Raw genomic sequence first — 26,000 nt, forward strand, 5'->3', positions numbered from 1 at the left:
ATAAGTCTACCATGCAAATAGTGTTGCTTTACACCTCACTGCCACAAGTGCATGATATTAAGTGGAAGCGAATGTTTGAGCATTCAAACATTTTTATCATTTCAGAACTTCTCTCATTTGGATCACGGTTACTGGAAAGTAAGAGGATACGGTCAAAACACATTTTAGTCAGTAAATCAAGCTGAAACTGTAAAAAGTTCGGTAAAAAAACAATAATAATCCCCATTTCCCCTTTGGAAATTGCTTCTTCGACTTTTTTTAATCTGCAACTAATTCTGGAAGAAAAATAAAAATGCCAGGTCAAACGAGGAGAGATCGGAAAAAAAAGATGTAAAAACTCTGATCTCGCATGTTCCCACATCATGTGTTCAATTTTAGATCACACGCGGAAGGCAGTGTCATTAAGATTGATGTTGAATTATACAAAACGTCCTCCCGAACCTTTCACAAGTAAAACATAAACCAGATTCCCATGAAGGCCGGCCGCCTCAAGGCCTCTTACAGCTGACATGACCCGCACTGAGCTTGACTGTCACCCGCAAAATGATCATCTTGACCAAACTGCATTAAATGTATGTGTGGGACAGGAAGTACAGGACGGACAGCATGGGACCTCGAGGCTTAGCGAGTTATTGTAACTCTGGTAGCTTTTGAAAACTGGATTTGTTTTCTCAATACGTTTACATTCCAGTAAGAATACAGATGTGACGTTACACCACTCGCATCATTAATATAAACAGCTTGTGTTTGTTCACTGCTGCTTGTTCAAGTCAGACAAGGTAAAGCTGGCTGCACGGCAAAATATGAGAATGTTGATTTTGAAGGTTGAAAATGATTTGTTTTTTAACAGCGTGTACACAATTTGGTATTAAATACCGACTTTCTTCATCCAGCTGACTTAATACGCCCACGCAGATTTGAGTGATGGCCAGGAAAAGTTCCCCCCAATCACTTGCTACGCCTGTAAAGGCTTCTGTGGTTTTTTCACATCATGTAGTTTGCAGTGGCAACTGGTATCGGATGAACCACTTGAGAAGACTCCGATTTGACATAAAGCATAAACCGCCTCTATTTTTGGCCAGCGACTGTCAATTCTGTTGACTAAAATGACAACTGTAAACAGTAGATTTTGTCCCTTCTAGCTCTGGTTGGGTTAAAGTTTTTTAATGAAACAAGAATTTATTAAAAAACAAACAAACCCCAAGACGACTGTTGCAGCAAACCAGTGACCCGCATACTAAACCATTGTTGTATGGTCACACCTTGGATTAGGCTCGGAAAACATGACCTCCTGCCTATGTAGTACTCTTTATAGTCCTGTACCTGACTTCCTCCTTTGCTGCTGTAATAAGTGCTTCTGCCACCAGAGGCCGCCACCCAGGAAGAGACGAAAGTATAAGTCGTTATGAGCTGCTTTCACAGTCGACCTATGAGGTTGTTTTTCTGTTGAGGAGCGGCTGCCAATTATTTAATGACGTTCTCCTCGGAACTATGATACGAGGTCAGAGCAGAGAAAACACATTGTTTAATTCATTCCACTTTTCTTTGTTATGTTTTTGGTTTTGGAAAAGGCTTAACTCAATAAAGAGCAGGACAGATCTGCTGCATTACCCGAAACTCTGAAAATAGCAGCCTAAGAACAAAATGGTGCTTGGCCTTGGAGGTAGCACTGGCACCGGCGTGTTGGCTGGACACGCTAACCAGCAGCTTAGAGGAAATTAAGTTCTTTAATTCACCCGAAGACTTTTGGAAAGTCTGATGTGAGATGTGAAGAAATCCAAAGCTCTAACCGCCTCCCGCGCCTAACTGTGATGGAATGATTGCCGCTTTGGGATGAGGGGTTTTAGCAAACAGGTCCATTCATCGTTCACGGCGGATCAGATGAAACGTCTTTCCTCCTGATTTCTTCTGATACATCAGTGTGTTTTTTGGTCACAGAAGTGATGTGTAGCTTTAAATTTGCGCAGTCAAGGTTGCCCCAGAGGTGCCGATTATCTCCCACTTAGTTTCCCTTGGACACGGCAACTGGCGCCCAGATTTTGTAGGACACCAGTATAGTACGTCAACCAAAGACAAGCACTCCAAGAGATATTTGCGCATGCTTTGTGTCTTGGCCAGTCTGGGTTATTCAAGGGGTTTGTTATCTCGGGTCTCCTTCATGCGAGTCATTCACGCCGCCCCTCGGCTCCAACACGGAGGGCCCGACTCTCTGTAGCCCCCTGCTATCGCTGAATACACACCCTCTATCAAACACACACACACGCAGAATAACACGAAATCACGAGCAGGCAGCGAACAGCGCGCACATGGAGGCGGCGACGTGCACTCTTGAGCACACGCACCGTCACACAGCTCTGAATGTTTCTGGACTTAAGAGGAATGTTGAAGTCTGGCCAGAATTTCGGACAGCTGTGTCTCCCCGAATCAGAGTTTTTTTCTTTTTTTAAATGGACTGTCCAGAACAAGGACGCGACTTTTGACCCACTGCCTTTCAGCGCTGGGTTTCCTCACTCCGCTCCTCCGTCTGGCCCTAACGAAGAAGTCGCATTCCTTCTCACCCGGCTCATTCTTGGATTTAACTTTTGTTTTCTCAACAACATAACAGCAGAGGGTGTGTTTGATAGAGACGTACTGTATATAAAATACGTGGAGACAGAGACATCTGCGTGTAATGGTGTTACAGTGGATGGATGAAAGATGGACAATAAATCTTACCGATGGAACCTTTTTTGCAGTCTGTGCAGCGTCCCGTGCTCAAATGGGTTTTTAACTCGCAGTTTTAGCGCTTACGGTGATTTTGTATGTGTCAAAGCCTCGAGCGGTTGTATAAAGCTCCAGAGGGAAATATGTGAAATCTGATAAATTGCCTCGAGTGATGTCACCAGAGTCTCTCAGTTGGTGCTGAAAACTGCCCGTTTGAAAATAAAAGTCCTAGTTCCTTTTCGAAATGACTGATTAATGAAGGTTCGAGGCGGTGTCATTGTACAACACAGGGTGGAATAATGAAATGAACCTATTAAATGAACATCTAAAAGCCTTCATGCTACAAACAGAACATATGGACAGTTATTTATTGACATATGTACACATGGATGTGGTGCGTTCTTCTTCTGAATATGTGTTAGGGTGGATATAAGCAGCGGCAACAAGATGGTGACGGCGCACTCAGAAAATGTTGATGTTTTTGAAACACATCCAAACGCCATCCGCTTTGATTGTATTTCAGCACCAAGCATCAATGACGTAAACACGGAGTCCTCCTGTCTCTGTAAAGACGTGAGCACAACAGTCTCTGATTTCCCATTGCACCAGGCTGTCCATTTCATTTTCCTGCAACCAGTGATTAGCCAGGAGCAGCCTTGAATCCAAGGTGGGCTAGCACTACTTCCATCATGGATCTCCCTGAAGCAGTCTGTTTGGTCCGGTTGGACGGTCGATAGAGGCCATGTGCAGTGATCGTCTCCAACTCTTCTTCTCCGATCCTGATGAGGAATTTCTGTCATGGGTAATACCCGTTTCAGCATTAGAGCCGAAAAGAATATAACAGGAATGTTGCGGAATTTAAAGAAGAAGATACAGTCCAGTCGCAGTGGTTCACATTTCTGTTGGATCGCAGAAGCAGCTCTGTCAGAGCGAGAAGAGAGTAACTGTTTGAATTACCTCAGTTGTGAAAGTGTCGCTTTAAGTGGACCCACTCCAAGTAAACGCAACTCTGGTCTTCCCAATTTTCTTCAGCATGCGCATGCATCATTTCCTGTGACTCAAGGATGATTCCAGTCTGGGAATGGGACCCTCTGGCCTCGAGAGGCTACTAATTAACATATGATCATTAAATGGCTATAAGATCATGTCCAAAACTGGTGAAGATATGAAGAATAAATGAATGACTAAGATTCTTGGAAGATAAAGAAGACCACCACTTTCACCGAAAGACAAAAAGATTGCCTCTATAAAGATCTCACTTGCCAGGAGGATGTTTTTTTCACTGTCGGGGGACGGATAAAAAGTTGAGAATAAGACTATAAACACCTCTCAGAAACATCCATCCCTCGTGCCTACTTGTGCAATAGCACCTGTCTTTATGCAGTGTAGAAGGGAGTCGAGTCGTGTCTGAGGGGCAGAGAGATTAAAAAAGTCTTTCGTGTCAAGGCACAAAAAAAAAGGCAGGTCGACCGCATGAGCCTGCAGACAAGAGCGCCTGTAAACTGATCCTCACAGTCTGAGCACATCCTCTGTGCTGGGGTCCCTTTTCTGCCAGGCTCACACACACACACACACACACACACTAACTTGTCTGTGCACACATTCTTTTGCAAGCTCTGCGAGGGGCAGGCGCAGAGAGTGTGCTGGAAGCTTGGAACTGTTCCTCAGAGTGAGCGTCTCCCTCTCTCCCTCTCCCTCTCTCTCACTCTCTCCGGTCGTTAAGTCAGAGAGCGGAGGAGGAAGGGAAGGCAGAGAGACCAGGGGAGGTCTGACGACATGATCCCAGCTCGCCCGGCACCTATTTTAAATTGCACAGATCGATCAATGCGAAGCGCACACGGTCCGCCTCTGGCTCTGACTCCACTGGAGGAACACCAAGACTTCTAATCGACTTGTCACTCAGCAGGAGATGTGTGCAGCTTTTCCTGCCAGGACCAGGACTTAAAGGGTTGGGGGGGGGGGTTGCTTTTGGAAACGTAGCATGCGCGAGTGTTCAGAGCAGTCGCTTTCGATGCTGGAGGTCCGATGTGAGGATGGATGGCGCATGTTCCAGGGCTGACGGTGACCTGCACCGTGGTCTGATCCAGCTTTAAAGGGGGAACATCCAACCGAACGTAAGAAGGAGCAGCTCCGAGAACTTACCCCACCTGCAGCTTTTTTTTTTTTTTTGTTTTACCCCCAAGCTGACATGATGCTCTGGTGCAACTTCGACCACCACTTGCTCTCTCTGGCAGCACTTCTGGTGATTGTGAGCTGCGGAGGAGGGGAGCAGAGGAGAGGGACGGATAGCAGCAGCACCAGCAGCACAGGTGGAGGCAGCAGTAGTAGTAGTAGCAGCAGCAGCAGCAGCGGCAGCAGTGGCGGAAGTGGTAGCAACAATTACAGCAACAGACGCTTCCATAAGATCCAGCATGGCCAGTGCACCTACACGTTCATCCTACCTGAGGGAGACGGCGCCAGAGGGGGCTCCTGCAGGGAGGCGAAAGCCGGTAGCGCGCAGCAGAACGCCAACTCTCTCCAGAGGGACGCTCCGCCGCCCGAGCCAGAGTTTCCCAGCCAGAAGATCCAGCAGCTCGAGCACATTATGGAGAATTATACCCAGTGGCTACAGAAGGTAAGGAATGGCAGAATGATCCCGCAGAAGTATCGGCTGTTTATTTACTTGCCGCTTAAAAGTAGGAATGCATGTTTTTTTTTTTTCGTTTTTTAAAAATCAGATCCATATTTGAGAAGTTGTGCCTTGCATGTTTAGCGACATTGCGCAAGAGCGGACGTCTTTTGAAGCGGTCGCGCTCTCGTACCATATTTGTTGAGATGTTTGTGTTTCCCCGTCGGGTGTGTGGTCTCCGCAGAGTGTCTTGTTTGCGGCTTCTCGAGATAACTTGTTTGGGTTTCTGGACGAGGCGCTCAGACTAAATCTGGGACGAGTTTGCTGTTTCCTCTGCGGCCGACACGTTGTTTGTCAAAGTATTTGTCAGAAAGGAGGGTTTACGCGCTTTAGATGTGGAGGATTGTTTTTCCCCCCCCGTGTGACCGGTTTCACAACGAGATGTCAGCAGCGACACGGAAAACACGCACAAGGGTCCAACTGGAAGGATGACAGCGGCATCTCCTCTGTAAACCGACAAAAGCGAGACTCGGCAACAGGATTTATAACACCTCTGCTGTGCTGTTACGTAACCGCATATGTTATCAGAATTGAACTTTCTGTTCTGGATGTGACACAGCTGCCTCCGAGGACATCACGGATGGTTTGATTCTCCGTCTGCCCAATCTCTTGTCTATTTTTTTTTTTCCCCCCAAAACATTTTCTCGGCTTCTCCCTGGTAAACGACCCTTTGAGTAAATTCCACAGATGTCCGGTTGAGTTGCGCATCGCGTCGGTCACAGAGCAGAGGTAGTTAAATGTCAGTCACCCCCTGTTCTCCAGTGGGCTGTCTCTTTAATGGCAGGAAGTCAGAGAGAGTCCCCGGAGACGGTCGGCAGAGGAAAAGACAGGGAAAGAGAATGCTGCCTTTATTTATTTACTCAACTCAAGGACGTGCGAGTAGGACTTGAAAACCCAGACTTGCACGAAAACAAAAATCCGAAACCTGTTTGACTTTTCCTACAATCATAATTGTTAATGAGCTGATGTGATACACATACCTGCACATCAAAATGTATTTATAGAGCCACTGAAGTGTTCCATATGCACGAATATGGCTCCGGTGTAATGTTAATGAGTTGCAAATTCTGAGGCCATCTCTGATACAGCTGATACAGCTTTGGCAGGCGCTCTGCTTTTCTAAGCTTTGAGACTTTGTGTCTCCAAAGAGAGCGAGACTATCTGGGCGAAAATGAATACACGAATCAAATAAACAAACCTCCAACGTTCGGCACGACCGGCTCTCCGGCTCCTCGACTTTCCACAATATTATCGTTCTCAAATGAGATTAGCGGGCTCGAAATCTGTGATTAATCGCTCGGAGCTAATAGTTTCTCGACGGCTACAAACGCGCAGCGCAAATCAAATCCATGCACGTAGATAACACCTGATGGATTTGATGGATTGCTTCATCAATATACCCTCTGAGTCTGTTCATTAGCAGTCAGTGCCCCCCCCCCCCCTTTGTGCCTGCTTTTCATTTGCTCTCAGAAAGTCAACCTTTCACTCCTCAGCTTGGAGGAAATGGTCATTCCTCATCAATTAACATGGTGTTGGTCGCAGTGCGTTACGGCGAGATGATGAGTGAGTTTGTAATTAGGGAGGTGAAGTGTTGGAGGTGACTTCACCCTCGACTTTCACTAAACCAGAGCTGAGACAAATGTGTCTGAAGTATTATACAGGGGATTTTAAGTTTACAGGTTGGAACACTGTGGAATATCAACTTATGATATATGATACATATGACAGACTTTATCAGAGATTTGAGGAGGAATTTACTGTATATGTAAAGGTTTAAGAAGAGCATGGTGGCCCCAAAATGATGCAAAACCTCGTCACATCAGAGGGCAATCAGGCCAAAAAAATAATATCATGATCTATTTAATCTTAATCACGATCTTGACTCTGAATTGTGATCTTTTTTTGCGATTTTCAAGCCAAAATTCTGCCTAGCCTGACTTTTAGTTTTGCTCGGGTATTTGTGAATAGAACGAACAGCTACATCTTGAAGGACAACTGCAATTGCATGTCTGGGTAAGTAGCGAACCTACGTCTCACAAATGAAAGTGCTTGTCAACAGTGTTTCATTTTGGAGCCATTATGTCTTGAAAATTTGTGCACGACATGACATTTTGCTTCTGTTATGTGGCTTACTGCTCTGAGGTGATTCGCATATCCCTCCAGTTTCTTCCTTGACCTAATCCTGACACAGGGACCAAAGGGCTCCATATATCACCCAATTAAGGGCCCTTAAGCATAGACATCTATTTGACTACATCACTGTAGTGGTTTGTTCACATAGCCCAGTTCTGCTAAATACAGCAACCTCTACATTTTCCCTGTAAAGTAGATTGTGATGGATCTTGTAGGCATCCACAATCTAAAAAGTGTCAGATTTCACCATATATCTCATTAAAGCTCCAGTTCCTCATTCCCAACTGGTCAAATACTGGCACTTTGTGACCGCGGCCCACCCGACGCACAGTCCCACAGCGTCAGTACTTGACGAGATGGGAAGTCTTACAAATGGGATCTTAAAAGACATATACTACATATTTCTTTCTGACGACCTTCCACACCAATCCACCATTTGACTCAGACTCCAGGCCGGTCTGAAAACCTGTGTGTGTTTCCGTACGGCTCCCAAAAGCAATCCATGTGTCAAGAAAGGCCAGGGGTGAAATAACACCGGCTTTATCTTTGCTCAGTGGACCTCATCCGTCTGTGATAGTACAAGTGATACTATGAAAACAGAACGGCAGCATTGGTAGACTGAAGGGTTGACTAATGAGACCTCTACGGCGACTTTATCCTCAGATGTGAAGAAAGGGGGAGCCAGTGAAAACGTCTGCCATCACCGCTGATACCATCAGGCTTCTCTTGTGACAATTTGGAGTTTTGCAGGACCACAAAATCTAATATAGAGAACATTTTATTGCATAAAGGTTATTGGATTATATTTGAAAATGTGTAATGAAAAGAATTAAGTTAAAGTCGATGGATGCGTGCCATTGAAACGCATATTAGACTACAGAAAAAACACGGGTAACGAGTGAAAGATTAGCACAAGAAAGGAATTGGAGTCGGCGTTTCAGAGGGGACACTTAAACACACAGTGGTAATTCAGCCTAATTGCACTGCATGGGGGGGGGGAACATCAGGATGCAGTTAACATTTTTCATTGGACAGAAGATTAAGTGTCCCGGCCAGTCTATCTATCTTAATCACGCCAGCGTTTTTACTGCTTGTCTAAGCAAGAGCTCGCCCTGATGTTGCTCCAGCCAGCCGTGATGAAAGAGGAGGACGGAGGAGACCATTCCAGATAGTCACCCCCGTGCCTGGGCGCTCTGTCCGGTGTGGGGGGTAGACGGTGAGAGTGATGCAGCAAACAGCTGTTGGGGAAGCATTTTTAAGTCTGAGATCTTTCCTTCCTCAACCATAGGGTAGAGTATATGGACCCTGATAACATTCCTGACCAGTCAAAGGTGGCTTGTGTTTGTCCAAGGATTACCTCCCTGGCCTGCCTGCAAGGCGAGGAGCCTCGGATGAGCGTAGCTCTGATCTCAGGGAGAAAATGCAGCAGGAAGCAAGCTACGTCACATATAAAACAATAATTACCTTTTTTCGATAGGGAGCAATTTTATTATCGGTACTTACTTGGTGTTTTTGCAAGAACAAGATTTAATACAAGACAACAAGCTGCAGGAAAAATGATCGGTCCATGATGTGTGACTTTTGGCTGCCCCAGCCAAAAGTCATTGAAGGTTGGAGTAAATCGATTAGCAGATTCTTAGATTGTACTCTGAGACAGCAGTATGGACCAAGAACCACTCGCGCCACAACTCACAGTCAGAATATTAGGTCTACAAAATCCACAATGTGACTGCCGCTGCAACCCATGTCTACAGACCAATCAGTCGGAACAGAACAAGAAAATGACGTGAATTAACTGGTGAGCTAGTCTTATGCTAACGCTAAAACACATTTAGCAAAATCTGCATTTCATGTTGACCGTCCTAGCAAACCTCCTCCATTTCTAGTTTTATTTTTAAATGCTCACACTGACATCAGACATCTTGGCACGATGCCCAAGATCGTGGAGGTACCAGTCAGGTTGTAGAAACGCCAGATTGGAGCGGATGGTTGCCTCTATATGAAGCACCACACTACCATTCAGGAGGCATTTGTTACGCCATGTGGTGCATCTCAAATTGGAGATTGTACAGTCTGACACAGATGGCAGATTGCCCTATTAGACCCATCTCACACACTGTGGTAAGCAATAAACTTGAAAGATGGCTAACAGCGCCCACTTTTAAAGGTGCCTTTAGGGCGGTTGTTCCAAAGTCTAGGAGACGTCTTGGCAACGCAATTCTAAACTTTGACCTTTTAAATCCTTGGATCAACCAGGACAGTTGCATCTCAAGGATAGATAGGATCTGTCTAGCAATGACGAAGCAACAATCCGTAGATACAGCCAGGATCCAGGTGTCTGTTGAATATGAAGCTGAAGGATGGAGACTTCTTACTTAACTTCCTTGTCATTACTATGATGTTTTCTACGCAACTAGTAGAGACTCCAGGAAGCTACTGCTCCCAATCAATAAACTGCAACTTGAAGGTTTTTTACCTTTAAGGAATAAAAATCTGTCTGAAATGTCTTGAGAAAAATTATAAATCACCGTGTAAAATTGGTGGAATTGCCGGAAATGTTAAGACAATTTAAGAAATACAAGCCTGAGATATCAGCTTTCAGTACTTACCAGTGTTTGACACATTTCGGGCAGTACCCAACAACCACTGTGTTCTGTACAAAGCTCTTCTGGCTGATGAACAGAGTGCTGCAACGTGTCTTTGTTTCCGTTTGCCAGTTACTGTGGCTGCTGGGCTTTTAAGTGAGCTGAGAGTCAATGAGGATCCAGTCTCTTGTTGGAAATATAAGAAAGGATGGGTCATTTAAGATGAAGAAAAGGTTGCATTGAGTAAAACGCAGATGAAACGCTCACTGCACGTTCTGAGAACATCCTTTCAGCCTCTCCACTATTTCAAGGACAATGAAAACTTGGCACCGAGAGAAGTTCAGCGAGCCAAATTTGGCTCTGTTCTCGGGAGTGACGGTAATAGATCTTCTCCTTTCCCCTCCTGGTGGAGACAGTAGAAAGTGGGTGAAAGCTATGTTTCTTGAGAAGGGCGGCCTGTGCCAAACTAAGCTGTTGAACAAAGGAAGGGGGGGGGAGGGTCAATCAGCAGCGTTTTTATCCCTGTGAAATTCCCATCATTCTGCCTCCAGACGAACATGACTGTGCTGCACAAACAGCAGTTTAAGAGGATATGTGGACATGTGGGCAGAAGCTTGTTTCCCTTCCATACTGGGAGTTCATCGGAGGAAGGGTGAATATGTTTCTCTACTTAATGCTATCAGAGGGCCACACAGCATGTCCGGGGATCCAAGGAGAAACCTATCTATTTTAGGGGTGACTGCCTCTATGAGAGTTTATTTTCACTGATAATACGGGCCAAGACCAACAATCGGACGTTGCGGGGAGAGGCTACGAAATGCTCCGAGGAATAAAAAGCGCTTCCTTCCCCGACCCCTCAAAAACGTATAAAAAGGAAACCATGGAAATTTCTGAAGGACACTACAATAACAGCTTCCAGAAAACGTTGTCCTGGTTGCGCTTGCGCTATGACTGAGAGCGCAAAAGAGAAACAGAGCTTTCTGCTTAGCGTGTCATGGGAATAGGGGGAAAACATTACAGCCGTGCCGCAGTAATTCCACATGGATGTGAAAACGGAGACCGACACAGTTAATGTTCCTGATTTTCAGGAAAGGGGGCATTAAGTAGTTTTGTCACGCTCAATACGGCAAGCCACTTTGTTTTGAGACCCCCTTTTTTTTCCCCCAGAAATCATATTTCAGTGCAGCCAGTCATCCCAAACCTGCTTGAAGCTTTGATATTGGGCAGACACGTATGTTTTGTGCACATATTTCTCTTTAAAGCTCAATAAATGAAGAAGAAAATGATTCTGAATGTGTTTCTTGAATCTGTCTAGTTTACCTTACTACAGCTATAAAGCAAGCATTCGGTTCCTTTTCCATCAGTCATTTCACTGAATCGCTCTCTGGTGGGTACTTTGGAGGGGATTTATTTTGTTTTAATTACGAGGTTATACATTTGGCTAAACGCGATTTATGATATTCCTTCTGAAAACACTGTAGCCAACGTGTAGCTTGGCACCCGCTGATGCATCTGTGAAATAAATTGAGAGCTTCCACTGATAGGTTTGTGTTTCCATTCCCCCTCGGGGAAATATTCACTCCGCGTAATGGTGCTAATTTTTCTTCATTTGGTTACCGGAGGTTATGTGAATGCGAGTGCTCTGCGGCGTGTCACTCAGGTAGGGAAGTGAACCGTTGAAACCTGGATTAACTGATTTTTTTTGTCTGTTTGAAGCAGCCAAAAAAGCTTTAAGCGTTGAAATCCCTAACGAAAATGTCATATATGAAATGTGCCTTTATACATGTGAACTCAAAGGTGAAAATAATGCCACATGTGACATCGTCGTTTTTTAAACAAAATTCACATGTGAATTAAAAACATTCATATGTGACAGGATTTTTTAACATAGATTCAAATTTGAAGTCATGTGATATCATTCATTACACATGAATTCCACATTTTCACATATCATTAGCTATTGGCTCGTGAACTAAAATTTTAACATTATTCCATGTGGATACAACTTTTAATCACATGAAATGTGCTTGTTCACATGTGGATTCCACATTTTCACACATTTTCACATGTGAACAAAACTTTTCGAAGATGTGAAAATAAAATGTGGGACATATCGCATGAAATTCCACATTTTCACATATTAATGCCTGTTCTGTTCTATTTCCACAAGCTTTTTCCACATAATGAACATTTTATTATTAAATAACATACATTTATTTGTTACTAACTTGTTTTTCCACGTCAATTACATGACACCACTTTCACTTTGTGGTCATTTGATTTATTGTTAACATGAAATGTCGAATAGCTTTTTTTCCTAAATGTCCATTTGAACATAAGAACATAAGAAATGTACATTCTCACATGTGAATTACATACATTTCTACGTCATACGTGATTCTAATGTACATTACAAATTCCACATGTAAACTCAAAACAATCAGCTGAAAGATGCTAAAACTATCAGCAGCCTTGTGAATAACCTCACAGTTAACCGAGTATGTAGCAGCTTTAACATATTATGGATGTGAGTGCTCTGCGGTTTGTTAACCAGGTCTGGAAATGATATTTAGATATTTTATTCGATGGTGTCATTTGGGTATGTTATTCTAAAATGGCTGAAACAAGAGCAAAAGCCTTTTTTTTTTAAAAAAAAGAAAGTGCATAAATAATATTATTTTGGGCAGCCAAGTGGAAGTCATTAGTACTGAGAGTGTAAGTTATGGTCAGATGACTTGCCAAAAGCACAAGGTTCGTGGCTGTATCTCCGCCACTGCTAAGGTTGAGTGATTATGAGCCAAATATGAGATAGTAATGGCTTAGATAGAGCGAAACATTAGACAATGTAGTCAATCTGAGTGCGCAGTTAGCGGGGAAGTAATGTTGTGTTATCACAGCCTGCCGCAAATCACAACTGTGTTTGAACTTGTTTCAGTCGCAGAGCTGCCTGTTATCTTTGTTGTATTTTTGTTTTATAATGACTCTCAATAAACAGAGCCGATGATAATATTACTCACCCGTATCTGCTGCTATTTATTTATCCTGCAGGCCTCAGGTTCATTCAGGTTGAGCACTTGTAAATCAAGGTTTGATGAAGGTCGGGGGGTGAAATGGCATTGAAAAACAACCGTGTTGGAGAATTCGAGCTGGATACCGCAGGACGTCCACACAGTGTGAATTTACAATAACGTGTCAGTCAGGGTTTTTTTTTTATGCCTAACTTCCGAGAAAAGATAGCACTGGGAAAACATGCACGTCTTGAACTGTGGGTTCTGGCAGGGTGCAGGAGAATGAAAAATCGGATTACACTGCAAGTTGTAACACTCCATGCTACTTCCCTTATTTTAAGATCATCCAATTTTCAAGTTTACTTGTTTGATCCCCTTTGTATCTGACAATTATTAATCCCAAAGCTAATATTGTAAAGTCTCGCAAACTGGGGAGAAACATTCCTGAAGCCTCCCCACATGCTGCCTCTGAGGCCGTCTCTCCCCGCAGCGTCTCTTTGACGCTCTCCGACAGATGTTGCTTTTTGAGAGGATGTCTTTGTCTGTCAACGCTGGGGAGCCTTCCAGAGGTTCCAGGGGACGGAGCCGCTTCACCTTTCCTTGGAGTGGAGCCCGGCGGACGGAGTGTTGCTATGGTTTCAGATTGAGGAAACAAAAAGAATCACAATCAGATGGTTGAAGGAGACGTTCGAGGACTGGAGAATGCAGAGAAATGTCAACTCTTGACATGAACATTTGTGCCTGAGTTGATTTTTTTATCCGTGATGGTTTATTTATTCAGTGTTTATTAGCCCAAACAGCCAGATTAGATTCTTTAGCTGCGTGCAACATAAATTCACATGAACTCTCAATTATTTCACCACTCAATAGAGACTCTGATTCACTCTGTTCTTTTCCCCTATCCTCTTTGTAACTTTACATTCATGAAGTACATTTTCCCTCCAGCTCCAGTCAGCAGTCAACATAACAGTAAACGCCCGACACTGGAGATCACCTCCGCGAATCGCTGCTGCAGTCAGGTCGATAAACAGGCGTGAAGATAAATCCGCTTTTCAATTTGAAAAAACTTAAATAGTTATCTCTGAGTTCTCCTCCCGTCGGTAAACAGCTCTGCATCAGAGCAGAATCTGATGTGACTCCAGGTGTTTATTCCTCTAGAAGGTACGGCTCTGCACCCGACTCTCTCCTCCGGAGCTGGCCTCTGAGCAGCTCTGATATGTAGGCTGCATCTGATGGTGTTTAAAAAATAATAGTACAGTGTGGAAATAAGATGAGGTCTGTCGAGTCAGTCAGAGCTGTGGAAAACTGATGACAGGAAGCAGGTAAAGGTGAAAAAAAAAAAAGAGTATAATGTCGAATAGATCCTCAAATGACTGATGATCGGCCCCGTTGTTGTTCCTGTGGCGGCTGCGATAGGAGCCTCTAATTCTTAAACCTCCGTGTCACATTTGGGAATTACCTCACTATTTATTTAATCTTTCCCCGTCTTGGTGAGGGCGATTATCGTGTGATTCGTCAACTTGCGATCTGAGACACACACGTCTCGGTGGGAGACAGTCTGGAGCTGCAGAACGGCAGGCTGATTGTACCCCGTCTCTGTTTTTCTGTGGGTGGTTTCGGAGAATCGAGCGTGTCGGGGCCTCGGCTTATCGGTTAAGTGCCGTGATTGGTGTGACACCTCATTCAGCCTGCGCACGCACACACACACACACACACACACACACACACACACACACATATAAAAAAGAAAGATATAGTGGCACACGGTTATACACACCCTAAAATCTGTTTTGAGAACACACTTCTTACCCTGTCCAGAGCTGTGTTTTCCCTGTCTGGGACCAGAGCCAGGCCTCTCACATTCCACACAATACCAGCGCTGGAGCTGGCACACGGACTGCAGACGTATCCCCCGCTGTTTGAAAATAACACCCACAAAACATAGTGCAGCGCAAGTCGAAAAAGCCCTCATAAAGCTATCACATTTTTGACCTCTCAACACGTTTCTTTTTCTCGTTCCGTCTTTCCAGCTCGTTGCGCTTTAGGTGAGACCCCGGTCAGTGATGTCAGAGCAGGTGATTAGCTGATGGAAAACACCTGCTGTGCTTTGCGCGTTTCACGCTTTGATGGAGATTCAGATGCAGCTGTCCCACATTTCCCTGATGCTCCCGGTTTTGATAGCCAAACTCCGGGTACACAGGCGATGCGTTTGTTTTGTTGGTAGTTGTAAGTTATTGTAAGATAACACGAGGCTGTAACAAATGACTTCTTATCTTGGCGCGAGATGTGAGTTTTACTGGATATGCTGATGCTGTTTTTAGTGCAGGTTTTAAAGCCACTATTTGCAGGATTTGAACATTTCTGTGTATGGTGAACAAAGTGGCTGCATCACAGCCAATTTTCAGCATTTGTTGGAACTTGTTAAAGTACTGCAAAATATATTAGGCCAGAATACTTCAAGAGATGCTACAGAAAGAAAAAAATAAAAAAAAGATTTGTAATATGATCCAGTACTCCCTCTCCTTTTTGCTCTGTTTTGGTCTCCACCAGCTCCCCAATAAATGATCTGGTTCCTAGGTTGCTAAATGCTTCACTGTCTTTATCAGCTTGTGTCTGTCTGCTGTTTGGTCCTGGAGAGGTACCTTAGGATCTGTTTCTGAAAAAGGTTTTCTGACAACAGTTGCCCGCTGTGTGCAGAAAACGGTAGTGGTAAGAGCACTGAGACTGTATCAAAAAGCTTTTGGACTTTAAAGAAACAAAACAATAGCCTGAAAGCCTCAGAACTGAAGGCAACTTGGAGTTGGGTGATAATCCTTTGAGGGCAGCTTCAACATTAGTATTGTTCCCAGTGCTGATCCATATCTATATCAGACGAGTTAATCACAAATGAAATGACTTCTGTTCGACACGTCAATGTTTAAATTGTAATTTTAACATTCAGTAAGGTAAAACCTTTTATGGCAGTACGTGCTGATTGTTGGGTTTGGCATTCACGAATGTTCTGCCTCAGCAGGGGCATGCTGCACAACCTGAATGACAAAATTAGTTAAACACGACTGCAACAAGCAATTATGTGTGACGAGGCTTGGTTGACCTCAAATGGTGTCGTGAAATGTGCTTTTAGACAGAGTGGTTGCAAGAATGTTCCAGACCTGAGTTCTTTTACCATCACAAGAATGGTGTTTGTGTATCGCAGTAGCTGACTAGACTAGTCCTAAACTGTGCTGCGGTGACCCGACAGGAACCCGCTTATAAATCTGTCAGTGATTGAATAGATGGATGTGCTTTTTTGGTCTGCATTTTAAAACAAAAATACAAATGCTTACAAATGGTTTCTTGATGTTCATTTAAATTGACATGTTTGCAGCAGTTCTGAGACGGGGCGGCTAATCCTCCGGAGGTCCTGAGTGTGTGTTACGAGTCCGTGTCACACTAATGTCCATTTGAGCACACGTGTTAATGCACGACAGTGTTTGACGTCCATGTGAGTCTGTGTTTGGATGAAATGACCCTCGGCTTAACTGATGGCCTGCAAAGGATCAAACGTGATGTTAGTTCTCTGGACCGGATACAGTCATGAGGTGAGGCTGTGACACTTTCTCAGTGACTGTCAAACAGCACTCATATTATGACCTAAGATTAGTACATCATAGTGATGCATGATGTTTAGAATAGCACGAGACATATTAGTAACAGTTATGTCAAACCAAAGAATTTCTGAACATTGTCTGGGTGACTTCCTGTCTTGATTTACGTCCTAAAGTCAACATCGAATGTACCTACACAAATTTTTTCTTGTAGAGAAGAGTGTACAGATGACTTCCCTGGAATGTGACGAACTGTTGAACAGTTGACAAATCAGCGGAGACTAAAGGTCCAATTTTTTTTACGGTTCTGGAGTTCTTTTATCTCCGTCCGAACCAAACTCGGAAGCCGACCTCAGTTAAAGCCCTGTTCAGACCATATATATACTTAGATATATCGTGACCAAATACAACCCAAACCCGATCATGTATAAGTCTTTGTCCGAACCCAGGCCAGGTGGCTTTGGGTCAGGTATCCATGCTCTTTATCACAGTCGTTTTCATTAAACTGTGGAAATAGATTTCCATTTTTTACTGCACTATGAGGACTTCATCAGCATGTACAGATTGATTCTTCTTGAAAACCAGTGGTGGGCAAAAAAAATCTCACTCCGAGGTCCACTGCGTACCCAACATGGTCCTCAAACTGTGGACATCCCGAGCTCCACCAAACAGATCCTGAGCTGAGGTTGGAAAGTTGAGGAAAATTCCATTATTCCACCAAAGCTGATGTGTATTTAAGCACAAAACACCAGTGTTTTGCAGTAATTCTTTCATATTCTACCTCCTGACGCAGACAGGACTGCAGGACGAGCTTGTAAGACTGTTTGTGTTTGGTGGAGTTATGGCTCTGATTCTTGTTGTAAGAAGGTCTGCGGGAATTCCTGTGCGATGTGCGAGGATGTTTTTGCTTTGTTGTCTGGACATAACGATCCCAGTTTAATTGCGCTGGTTTCGATCATTTAAACCATCCTCGTCGCTGTTTATACGCACGTCCTGCGCACCTCATTCCTAGAAAAAAAAAATGCAAAACTAAACAGAAACCTTGAGCACATGAGAGGACAGTGAGCAGACTGTGTGTCATCCACGCATTTCCAAATCTCCTGTCTCTTTTTCTTCCCTCTTATTAAGTGTCTTGATCCGAAGAAATGAAAGCCGGACAAATTGTCCTGTCAGATGGCCATGTTTGTTTCAACTAATTTTAGATGTGTGACTCACGAACGCATTTATCCCTGCAGATTTTCTAGAAAGAGCAACAGACAGTAAAAAGACACAGAAAACAGGCGCGTTATCGGCTCTTTCATCCATCATGAGCGGGAGGTCAGGCAGCAGCAAATGTTTCTAGTGTTGCTGTAGGCAGCGATACAGAAGTGGCCGTGAGCCGCACATTATCATTAACACCAGCATCTATTTTCCTCCCCTCCAACAGCCGCGGTGAACCGCGGGTCAGACCGAAGCCGGCTCCATGTGGAGATGTTAGTCGGGCTACTGCACCCCGTCTTCCTGCTCATCCCTTTTGTTTAGATTGTGTGTCGGTTTCGGCATCACTCAGGCGCACACACAGACGCACACACTACACCGCCTTAATGTATCACCGTACTTAAAAGCGCCTCACGCAGCCTGCGATATGATATATAGCCCAGAGTGTGTTCGGCACTAGCAAAAGCAACGGGGGGGGGGGGGACGAGCAGAGAGAGACTCGTAAGTAATATAATCTGGACGCGGTGAGATAGCGTCAGCTCCGTCTTTGGTGAGCGAAGCAAACTATAAAAAAAGAAAGAGATATAAAGGGCCGCGGAACGAGAAAGTGAGAGAAAAAATGCATAGCCGTGTGGTGATTGTAACCCTGGAAGACTGCCGCCACGGTTTATAAACTGCGCAGTCCTCGCTTAATGGGATGTTAGGACGAAAGATAAACACGAATGTGACGTTGAGGGAAACAGCCCCTGTCATTAAACTCCCATTCATTTTGATTAGAAGAGACAACCGGCTTGATAGATAGCGGAGCTGGCACACAAACTGGAACACTGGAGCCATTTTTTTCCCCCTGAAGTGTTGCCCGGCCGAGGAGGTTTTAACATACAGCAGTGTGCGCGTACTAGTGTTTCTGTCATGGCTGGCCTTAAAACAACACACGTCCTCTCGCATCTGCTTCTGCAGCTTTTTTGGCAGAGGAATCCCCCCGCTGTGATGTTTAGAGGGTACACCCCGGAATGCTATCTCCCAAAATTTGGATGAGAATGCCTCTTTCCGTGGGATGTCGGTTTTGCAGTATCCCTGTGTTTCATTAAAAAAAAAAAAAAAGAAGGGCCGGACTGACCTGTGGCCTGTAGCACTGACACAGAAAGAAAAAAGCCATCATCATCATGAGGGACATTCCCGGAGGATAGATTCCCATGTTGGACAACTTGCGTCACAATAAGTACAGACTGCCCCTCTGCTGGCACAAGACCTCTGGATGAATGAGCAAGTCCGAGTTTGTTTGGTTGTTTGGTTTTCGTTACGCATTCCCATGTCTTGGGTGAATGCGAGGACTTCCTCTCCCATACGGCCAGATACGCATAATTAATTGGGGTAATTTTAGGGCCCACTTTAACATTAGAGAGCGGGATGGTAACCGGAGGATTTTTGAAAATATACATGCGTGCTTATGTTGCAACGCATGCAAACGTATTTGTTTTCACTGAGAAATGAGAGAAATTGTGATTCTGAAACATACGGTATGAATATTACTTCTCCAGGGGGTTTCTGCTTCCTGATGAAAGCTGTGCATCCAGTGGGGCGTTACAAGACTTGATATTAGACATATTGAACATATAATTATTGTTTTGAATAAGATCAAGAATCAACTTCAGAGTTTGTCTTAATTTTATAAAACAGGACTTTCACGTTTAGCTCAGATTTGGTGAAAATACTATATTTTTGGAATAAATTAAATAACTTTTTCATTAATCTAATCATTACATTCAAATTTTGGATTTTAGTATTGATTATATGTATGTTTTTCATTTTCAACAGGTAATAACAAGAGCTGACATGATATCTAAATTGATTCTGCTGACAGCACCCAGGCTCTACCGTTAGCTGCTAAGCTAAGAGCTTATAGAAAGCTTATGAAGTCTAAAAATAAGACGCCTGCTAACAGAATTAATTCGAACTATCTGGGACAACAGGACCCGGGGAGGTTGGAGATTTGCTCTGACAAACACCCTTTACGATGTGTTTTCAAGCTTCTTTGTGTGCTTTTTAAAACCATTTCCATCACTTTCTTCACAGTTTAGGCTATTTCTGAAGAAACTACAGTTGTGGATGCAAGTTGTTTAAAAGTAGATGCTAAACTGCCTTGCTGGCTCTAAAAAGGTGGGATAACACCAATCATGTATGAAAAATGTAAAACACTTTTCGGTTTGTTGAAAAAACTTAAGCTAAACAGAATTGCTGGCTTTTAAAAATTGAATAATACCAATTGTGTATGAAAAGATGTGGAATTTCGTAATGTTTTTGAAAGGCTGAAACTAAACTGAATTGCTGGCTTTTAAAATGGGAATACTATCAATCATGTGTGAAAGATGTGAAATATTTTAAGGTTATTTTTGAAAAGCTGAAGCTAAACTGAATTTCGGGCTTAGATTTATTTTAAGTCACACATGAGGAAGTATGACGATGAAGGATTCAAAATATACGGTAGGATGGGAGCTAAACTGCATTGCTGGCTTGAATTTGTATAAAGAAGTAGCTGAAGGAATAAATAGCTGAAACTTAAAAGTTCACTAAAGATGGGGAACATGATAACATTTAAACAGATTTTCTGGGTGAAAGAAAGAACGAGCCGATAAAAATTCAATACAGGATAAATGGTTGGAAGTCAATGTTCAAAAACGCGATCAGTGACCTGAGGTGTATTTGCTGCTCCTGGACTGTGGTCAGGAGTCAAGACCAACTCTGAGAAATTCATTTCCGGAAAAGAATTCTGATCTTAAAAACAAGCAAGTGTCCTCACCACCGTACCAATATCAATATAAGAAAGAGCAAACATTTCTGTTGGATGTGCTCGCACTGCACACGGCTACAGAATTCAAGTTCCCAGCCGTTCCCATCACTTTTGGATGCTAAGAGAAAGTTCACCCTTCTCATAACACGACGTCGGGACCTGATTTGTTGTACCTCGTCCAACTTTTGAGATGAATCGGCTTTTATCTTGCATTTAACAGACGTACAGATGACCTCGTCTGATTCATCTTGATCCGAGGTTCGTAGTTAATCACTGGAGGTATGTCTTGTAGACGCAACACTGTCAGCGTTCTTGATTTAAAAAGCTACGTTCAAGTACTGTGACTTCCGACAGTGATGGCACATTACTCTTTTAAAAAAGAGAAAGCTAAAAAAACTCAACTCAGAAATTTGTCAGAGGGGAAGAAGTGATGATTGTAACAGTAAAAGCAGATGAATGTTTTGAAATAGTCATTTATTTTCCCAAAGGAAACTAAAAACAGAAACAGTACATCTAGTCTGTTTTCATTTCTCAGGGCTTTTTACATTTCTGGATCATTGACCTCATCTCGATAAACATTTAAATCTCAAATCTGACTCAAGTGGAGCCACACATCTGCCAATTTGTGTTTCAGAATCGTGATTTATCGCAGCATTCTTCAGATTTCGCTCAGACTTTCTTGAAACCGGGCCTTGTTATTTCGTTGTGGTTTTTGAATGATGTAACTTAAAGTAAATTAGGCGTTTATGGGTTTATTTTAACTCTCAACACTGATTAATGAGTTACACGGCCAATTGCAGATCACACATATTTGACAATAGAGAAAAAAAAAACCATGGAAAATCAATTTGGCCTATACCATTTGCCATTGGGTTCGATGTTCTGATTTGGGTTTTTTTTTTTTTTTTGCATAGAAACAATCAACAAATCAACTCTAACCCTAACTCAAATATTGGCTAAATGCTCTCACATTTCTTTTATAGCCTGCACTGTTGACAAGCCGCTGTGACAGAAAACCTTTGAAGCGTGGAAAATGGTGTGCCTCCGAACCTGCCAAACGATTTTTGGGCACCACCTCCAAGTGAGCGCAATGATTTATACAGAGGAACGGTCGGTTTGCTTTTTCGGGGTTGTGTACACAGGGCTCATTATTTCTCTGGAAATGCACAACTGAAATGCGATGGACGTCAACACAATAGCATCTTGACAGGAAGACAAAAGGGGGGAAAAGGAAGAGAGGGGAGAATGCAAAAAGGAGAGGAGGAGAAAAAAAAAGAGTCTTAGAGTGAGTGGTGTGAGCTGGCAGCAGCTGGTTTCTTTTTCAGATAGCAGTCAGGAACGTCCAGCTTCAACAGCATTAAGAGAGAGCTAAAGAGAGGAGAGAAGGGTCTGGACCACCCACCTCTCTGCAGACCCCTGTTTCTACACTATATTTAAATCCTTTCTTTGTTTAAATCTTAAGTGTTGGGTCCTTGATTTCGGACAGGAGTAAAAAAAGGAATGATGGTGTGTCTTTTCTTGCTGGCAAACATCGATTATTATTTATTAAATGAAAGAGTCCATTAAAACAGTGCGTCTCTTGCATTGTAATGTTTCCAACTGATTTTAAAAACAAGAATCTTGAAAACAGGCACCTGTCATGCTAAAACACCAGCTAAAGCTCATCTCATCTCGTATGGCGGTGTAGTGCTAGCCCTACTAGCAGCTCTGACGAGGTAAAATGTAAGATCAGCATCCTTTTTCATTGTCTGCTTGGCTGCTTAGCTTGCATACTTTCCATGTTCACACAATATGCGTCTCACTTTATTATTGCAATATAGAAGGCTGGAGGGAAAACTGCTAATGTTAGCTTAAATGCCGATAGCACGCAGAGCTGGTTTCCATACAGTGAGGAAATAGTACTTTAGTAACTAGTCGTAACCCGCTGTTTTTTATTTATAACCAGTGACCTGACAAGAGATGAGACGAACCATTCAAAGCATTTTGAGTAGAAAATACCCTTTCATCCAAAAAATGGATTGTGTGCTTCGTTACGGCCCAACCTGGAAACATATCAGTCGATCTTGTTGTGCTGACTTTAACTCACAGTTGAGATTCCCGACAGTTGCAACTAGGACTTCTAATAAGAACAGGAAAAGAGGGATATCATGCTAATGCACGGTATTACAACACATCACACATCAAACTCTCATACTGGTGGGATGAGCTGTTGAGCAACCATGTGAAATTATGGCTCTCTCCCCATTCATTTGGATAGAAGCCTGGTCTTGTTATCCCACAATTACTATCCAGGGGTTGTTGCTAAGATGGCTGCAAAATGGCCTAATGTGCCTAAAAGGAATCTGGTATAACCTGTAACCCCATAAACTAATGTCACACAGTTAGTTAATGACACCCTGGTAAGCAAGTAATGCTTGCTGTAGGCAAAAGCGTTTTATGCTAACAATTGGTGCATACTTTAAACCAGATGAACACATGTTAAATCCATTTTGTGAGGGTGGTTTTGGAAAGGCCAAACTCGAGGACATGCCGTCCCGTGTAGACCACTTGTTGCGAAAATCCAACATTTCTCAGTGTGTCAGCTCTGGTTGTGTATGACTGCCAAACTGTGATTAGAAAAGTTTCTGTTTGGATAATTATTTGGGGGAATGGTCCGTTGATCAAACCCACAATTGATTGTCGAGCTGCTATTCTGTCCACTAAAGAATGGGGGACATCTGTTTGGATTTTTCATCTGTCTGATGAACACTGTCTCTCTCTCACGACATCCTATGAGAGGAGAAGAAAATGTGGCAGCAATTGAGTGAAAAAGCCTGGGTGTTGGCCACCGGCGCGAAGGTCAAAGAGGTCGAAGACGAGGGTTGTTACTCACTTAATCTTGACAGAGTGTAAGACAGAGAGCCTTAGAGCTGTTTCAAGGTGGATTTAAAACAAGCGAGCCAGTGACTGAGTAAGACAGCTTTTCTAAAATACATTCACAGGGTTCCCGTATCTTTGTTACACAATGCTGCGGAGTGACAGGGCAGTGAGTCAAGGCAACACCTCCTAAAGCCCTGCTGGAGTGAAATAGAGGCCCCAGGTTTAAAAGAATTGCGTCAACTTCACCCTTCATTGTCGGTGGGGCGATAAGAAAGGCACAAGTGTGTGTGCTGGCGTTGGTCCCAACCCAGAGGGTGGTAACAGCCCCGCGATGCTCTTGTCCATTAAAGTGGTCTGAAATGGATCCAGGCCCCCGAGCGTAAAAGGATGCATCCCAGAGGCCAGACCGTCCCAGTAACACCATCACCATCACCTCCCCAACACACACACACACAGCCAGAGATAAGCAGAGATGTGAGAGAGCTCGAGCTTTAAGTGTTTTATACAGTCCAGACTCACGTTTTTTTTTTCTTCTAACTCTCGCAGTGTCTCTCAGCACCACCGCCGCTGCTGTTTAGAAAAAAAGGGATCAAGACCCCCTTTTGGAACCGCTAAATGGGGAATGTCAGAAAAGTGGTAAACATTTGCAATAATCTGTAACGATGATAGCGGGGAGTATCATGTTGAAGGATTATCCTGTTCTTGGCTCTTAACGACATGTCGATTCAGCAGCTCTGCCTTGATAATGTACAGAATGTGCGTTTCAGGGATGTCATCTGATGGATCGCCTCCATGACAAGGTGCACATGCTGCTCAGTTCATCCCGTAACCTAAACACTTGTCCCTCTCCATGATGAAGAGCTCCTTTGCTCTTTAAATCGCCATCCTGCTTTATGTTCTCCGGCTTGTCTCTTATGTTCTAGACAGCCTAAAGTAGCTTTAGTGAATAATTGCCAATTGGACCTCATAAAATGTCTAAACGGACCCGTCTGTACATGCTGCGTTGTGAGGGTGCAGTTAATGGCGGCATCATTAGTAAAGTCACAGGCAGGCGGTCCTCGGGAACTCATGAAGCCAGACTGGGCCAAACACACCACCTTAAAACCTTTATGCCTCGGTGTAAAGTAGCACTTAGGGAAACATAAACGTGTGTTTATATGACTCTCACTTTGCAAACAGTGATTTTGTGAAACCAGAGTCTAGATTTAGTCGTTGTAAAAGCAGCCCGGTGTTATTGCACCCTCTGGAATGTATCTAAAAACAGGTTTATCTTTATTTTGAAGGAATTGGAGTTACATTTCGTTTCCTCGTTTCTTTTTTAAGGTGTGAGATGTTCCCTCGGTTGGTAACAGAGAAAGTTGTCAACTTTAAATTTTTAAGGTCAGACTATAACTTGTGAAACATTCTTTCTTTAACAAATGAAAAGTTGAATTTAGAAGCAATAAAGAAACGCTCCTCCTTTGCAGCTGCAGCCATATTTGGTCTGGTATGACCAGGGGCTTATGGTGGCTAATGTTAGCAAACTTTAGATAAATATTGCTATGTAACGGACACTACAGACTTTACGACTCCTCTCCAATTGTGCTATTGTTACCATAGGTATTTAGCACCAGATCATAGTTTTCACTTGTGGCCACAGTGGCTGCTGCTCAGCCAAAGTTAAGGGTCCCGCTTTGAGGATGCATTTTAAAGATAATGTGACCCCTTTCTGTCTGAAACCCTGTTTTGAGTTTCCCACATATTGTTCTAATCTAAAGATATTCCTCATACTTAAATAGCTGCATCCGGCTGTGTAGTCAAAGGCTAACGTGCAGGTTAAAGTGTGTTTACAGGTCTTTGGGAGTACGACTGCATATTTAGAATAGTAGATTGAAGCCTAAAGCTGCATGTAATTTGATATATTAAAACTGAATAGTCATGTCACTTGGTGTTGATTTTGCGCTGTCGGTAACATAGAAGACTTTGATCATTTGTTTTTAAAAGTGCAGTATGTCAAAATTTGCCACCTTGTGCATTCATACTCAAAACCAATAGGGGGGCAGCCCATCACCAGAGTTACTGCTACCTGCTACTATCTCTAGCTGCCATTAGCTAGTTAGCTTAATTGGCCATGCGGCTAGCAGCAGAGCACAGAGCAGCCGGGCAGTGTTAGTGTTTAGATATCTCTGTAACAATAAAAAGCCGTCATAACATCAAAACTGTTACTTCATCACATTATGTTGATCATTTCAATTCAATTTCGAATATTATATGTTCTACATTTTTTATAACATTGCACCTTCAAACTACCTCAAGTCTAGCAGTGTCATAGAAGTGTGATGCTAGACCAAACTCGGAAATTTAGCAATTGAATGACATCACTTGAGGCAATTTACCCAATTACATGCAGTTGTACTCCAACTACCCCAAGACCTGTAAACACACTTAACTATATAAGATTGCTGGACTTACCCTTTAAAGGTGACCCCA

At 43.3% G+C, this 26,000-nt stretch overlaps 1 protein-coding gene across 1 annotated transcript in view; it reads left to right on the plus strand.

Annotated features, from left to right (window-relative positions):
- Window positions 1-4,891: 4,891 nt before the first annotated feature.
- The window catches only part of angpt1 (angiopoietin 1), a 63,391-nt gene continuing 42,282 nt past the window's right edge, over window positions 4,892-26,000 (plus strand). The window contains exon 1 of the mRNA XM_030413076.1: window positions 4,892-5,317. Coding sequence (XP_030268936.1) covers window positions 4,892-5,317 — 426 coding nt within the window. The remainder of the gene's footprint in view (window positions 5,318-26,000) is intronic.

Source organism: Sparus aurata, chromosome 3 (assembly GCF_900880675.1).
Source record: "Sparus aurata chromosome 3, fSpaAur1.1, whole genome shotgun sequence".
In the NCBI taxonomy this organism is placed as follows: Eukaryota; Metazoa; Chordata; class Actinopteri; order Spariformes; family Sparidae; genus Sparus; species Sparus aurata.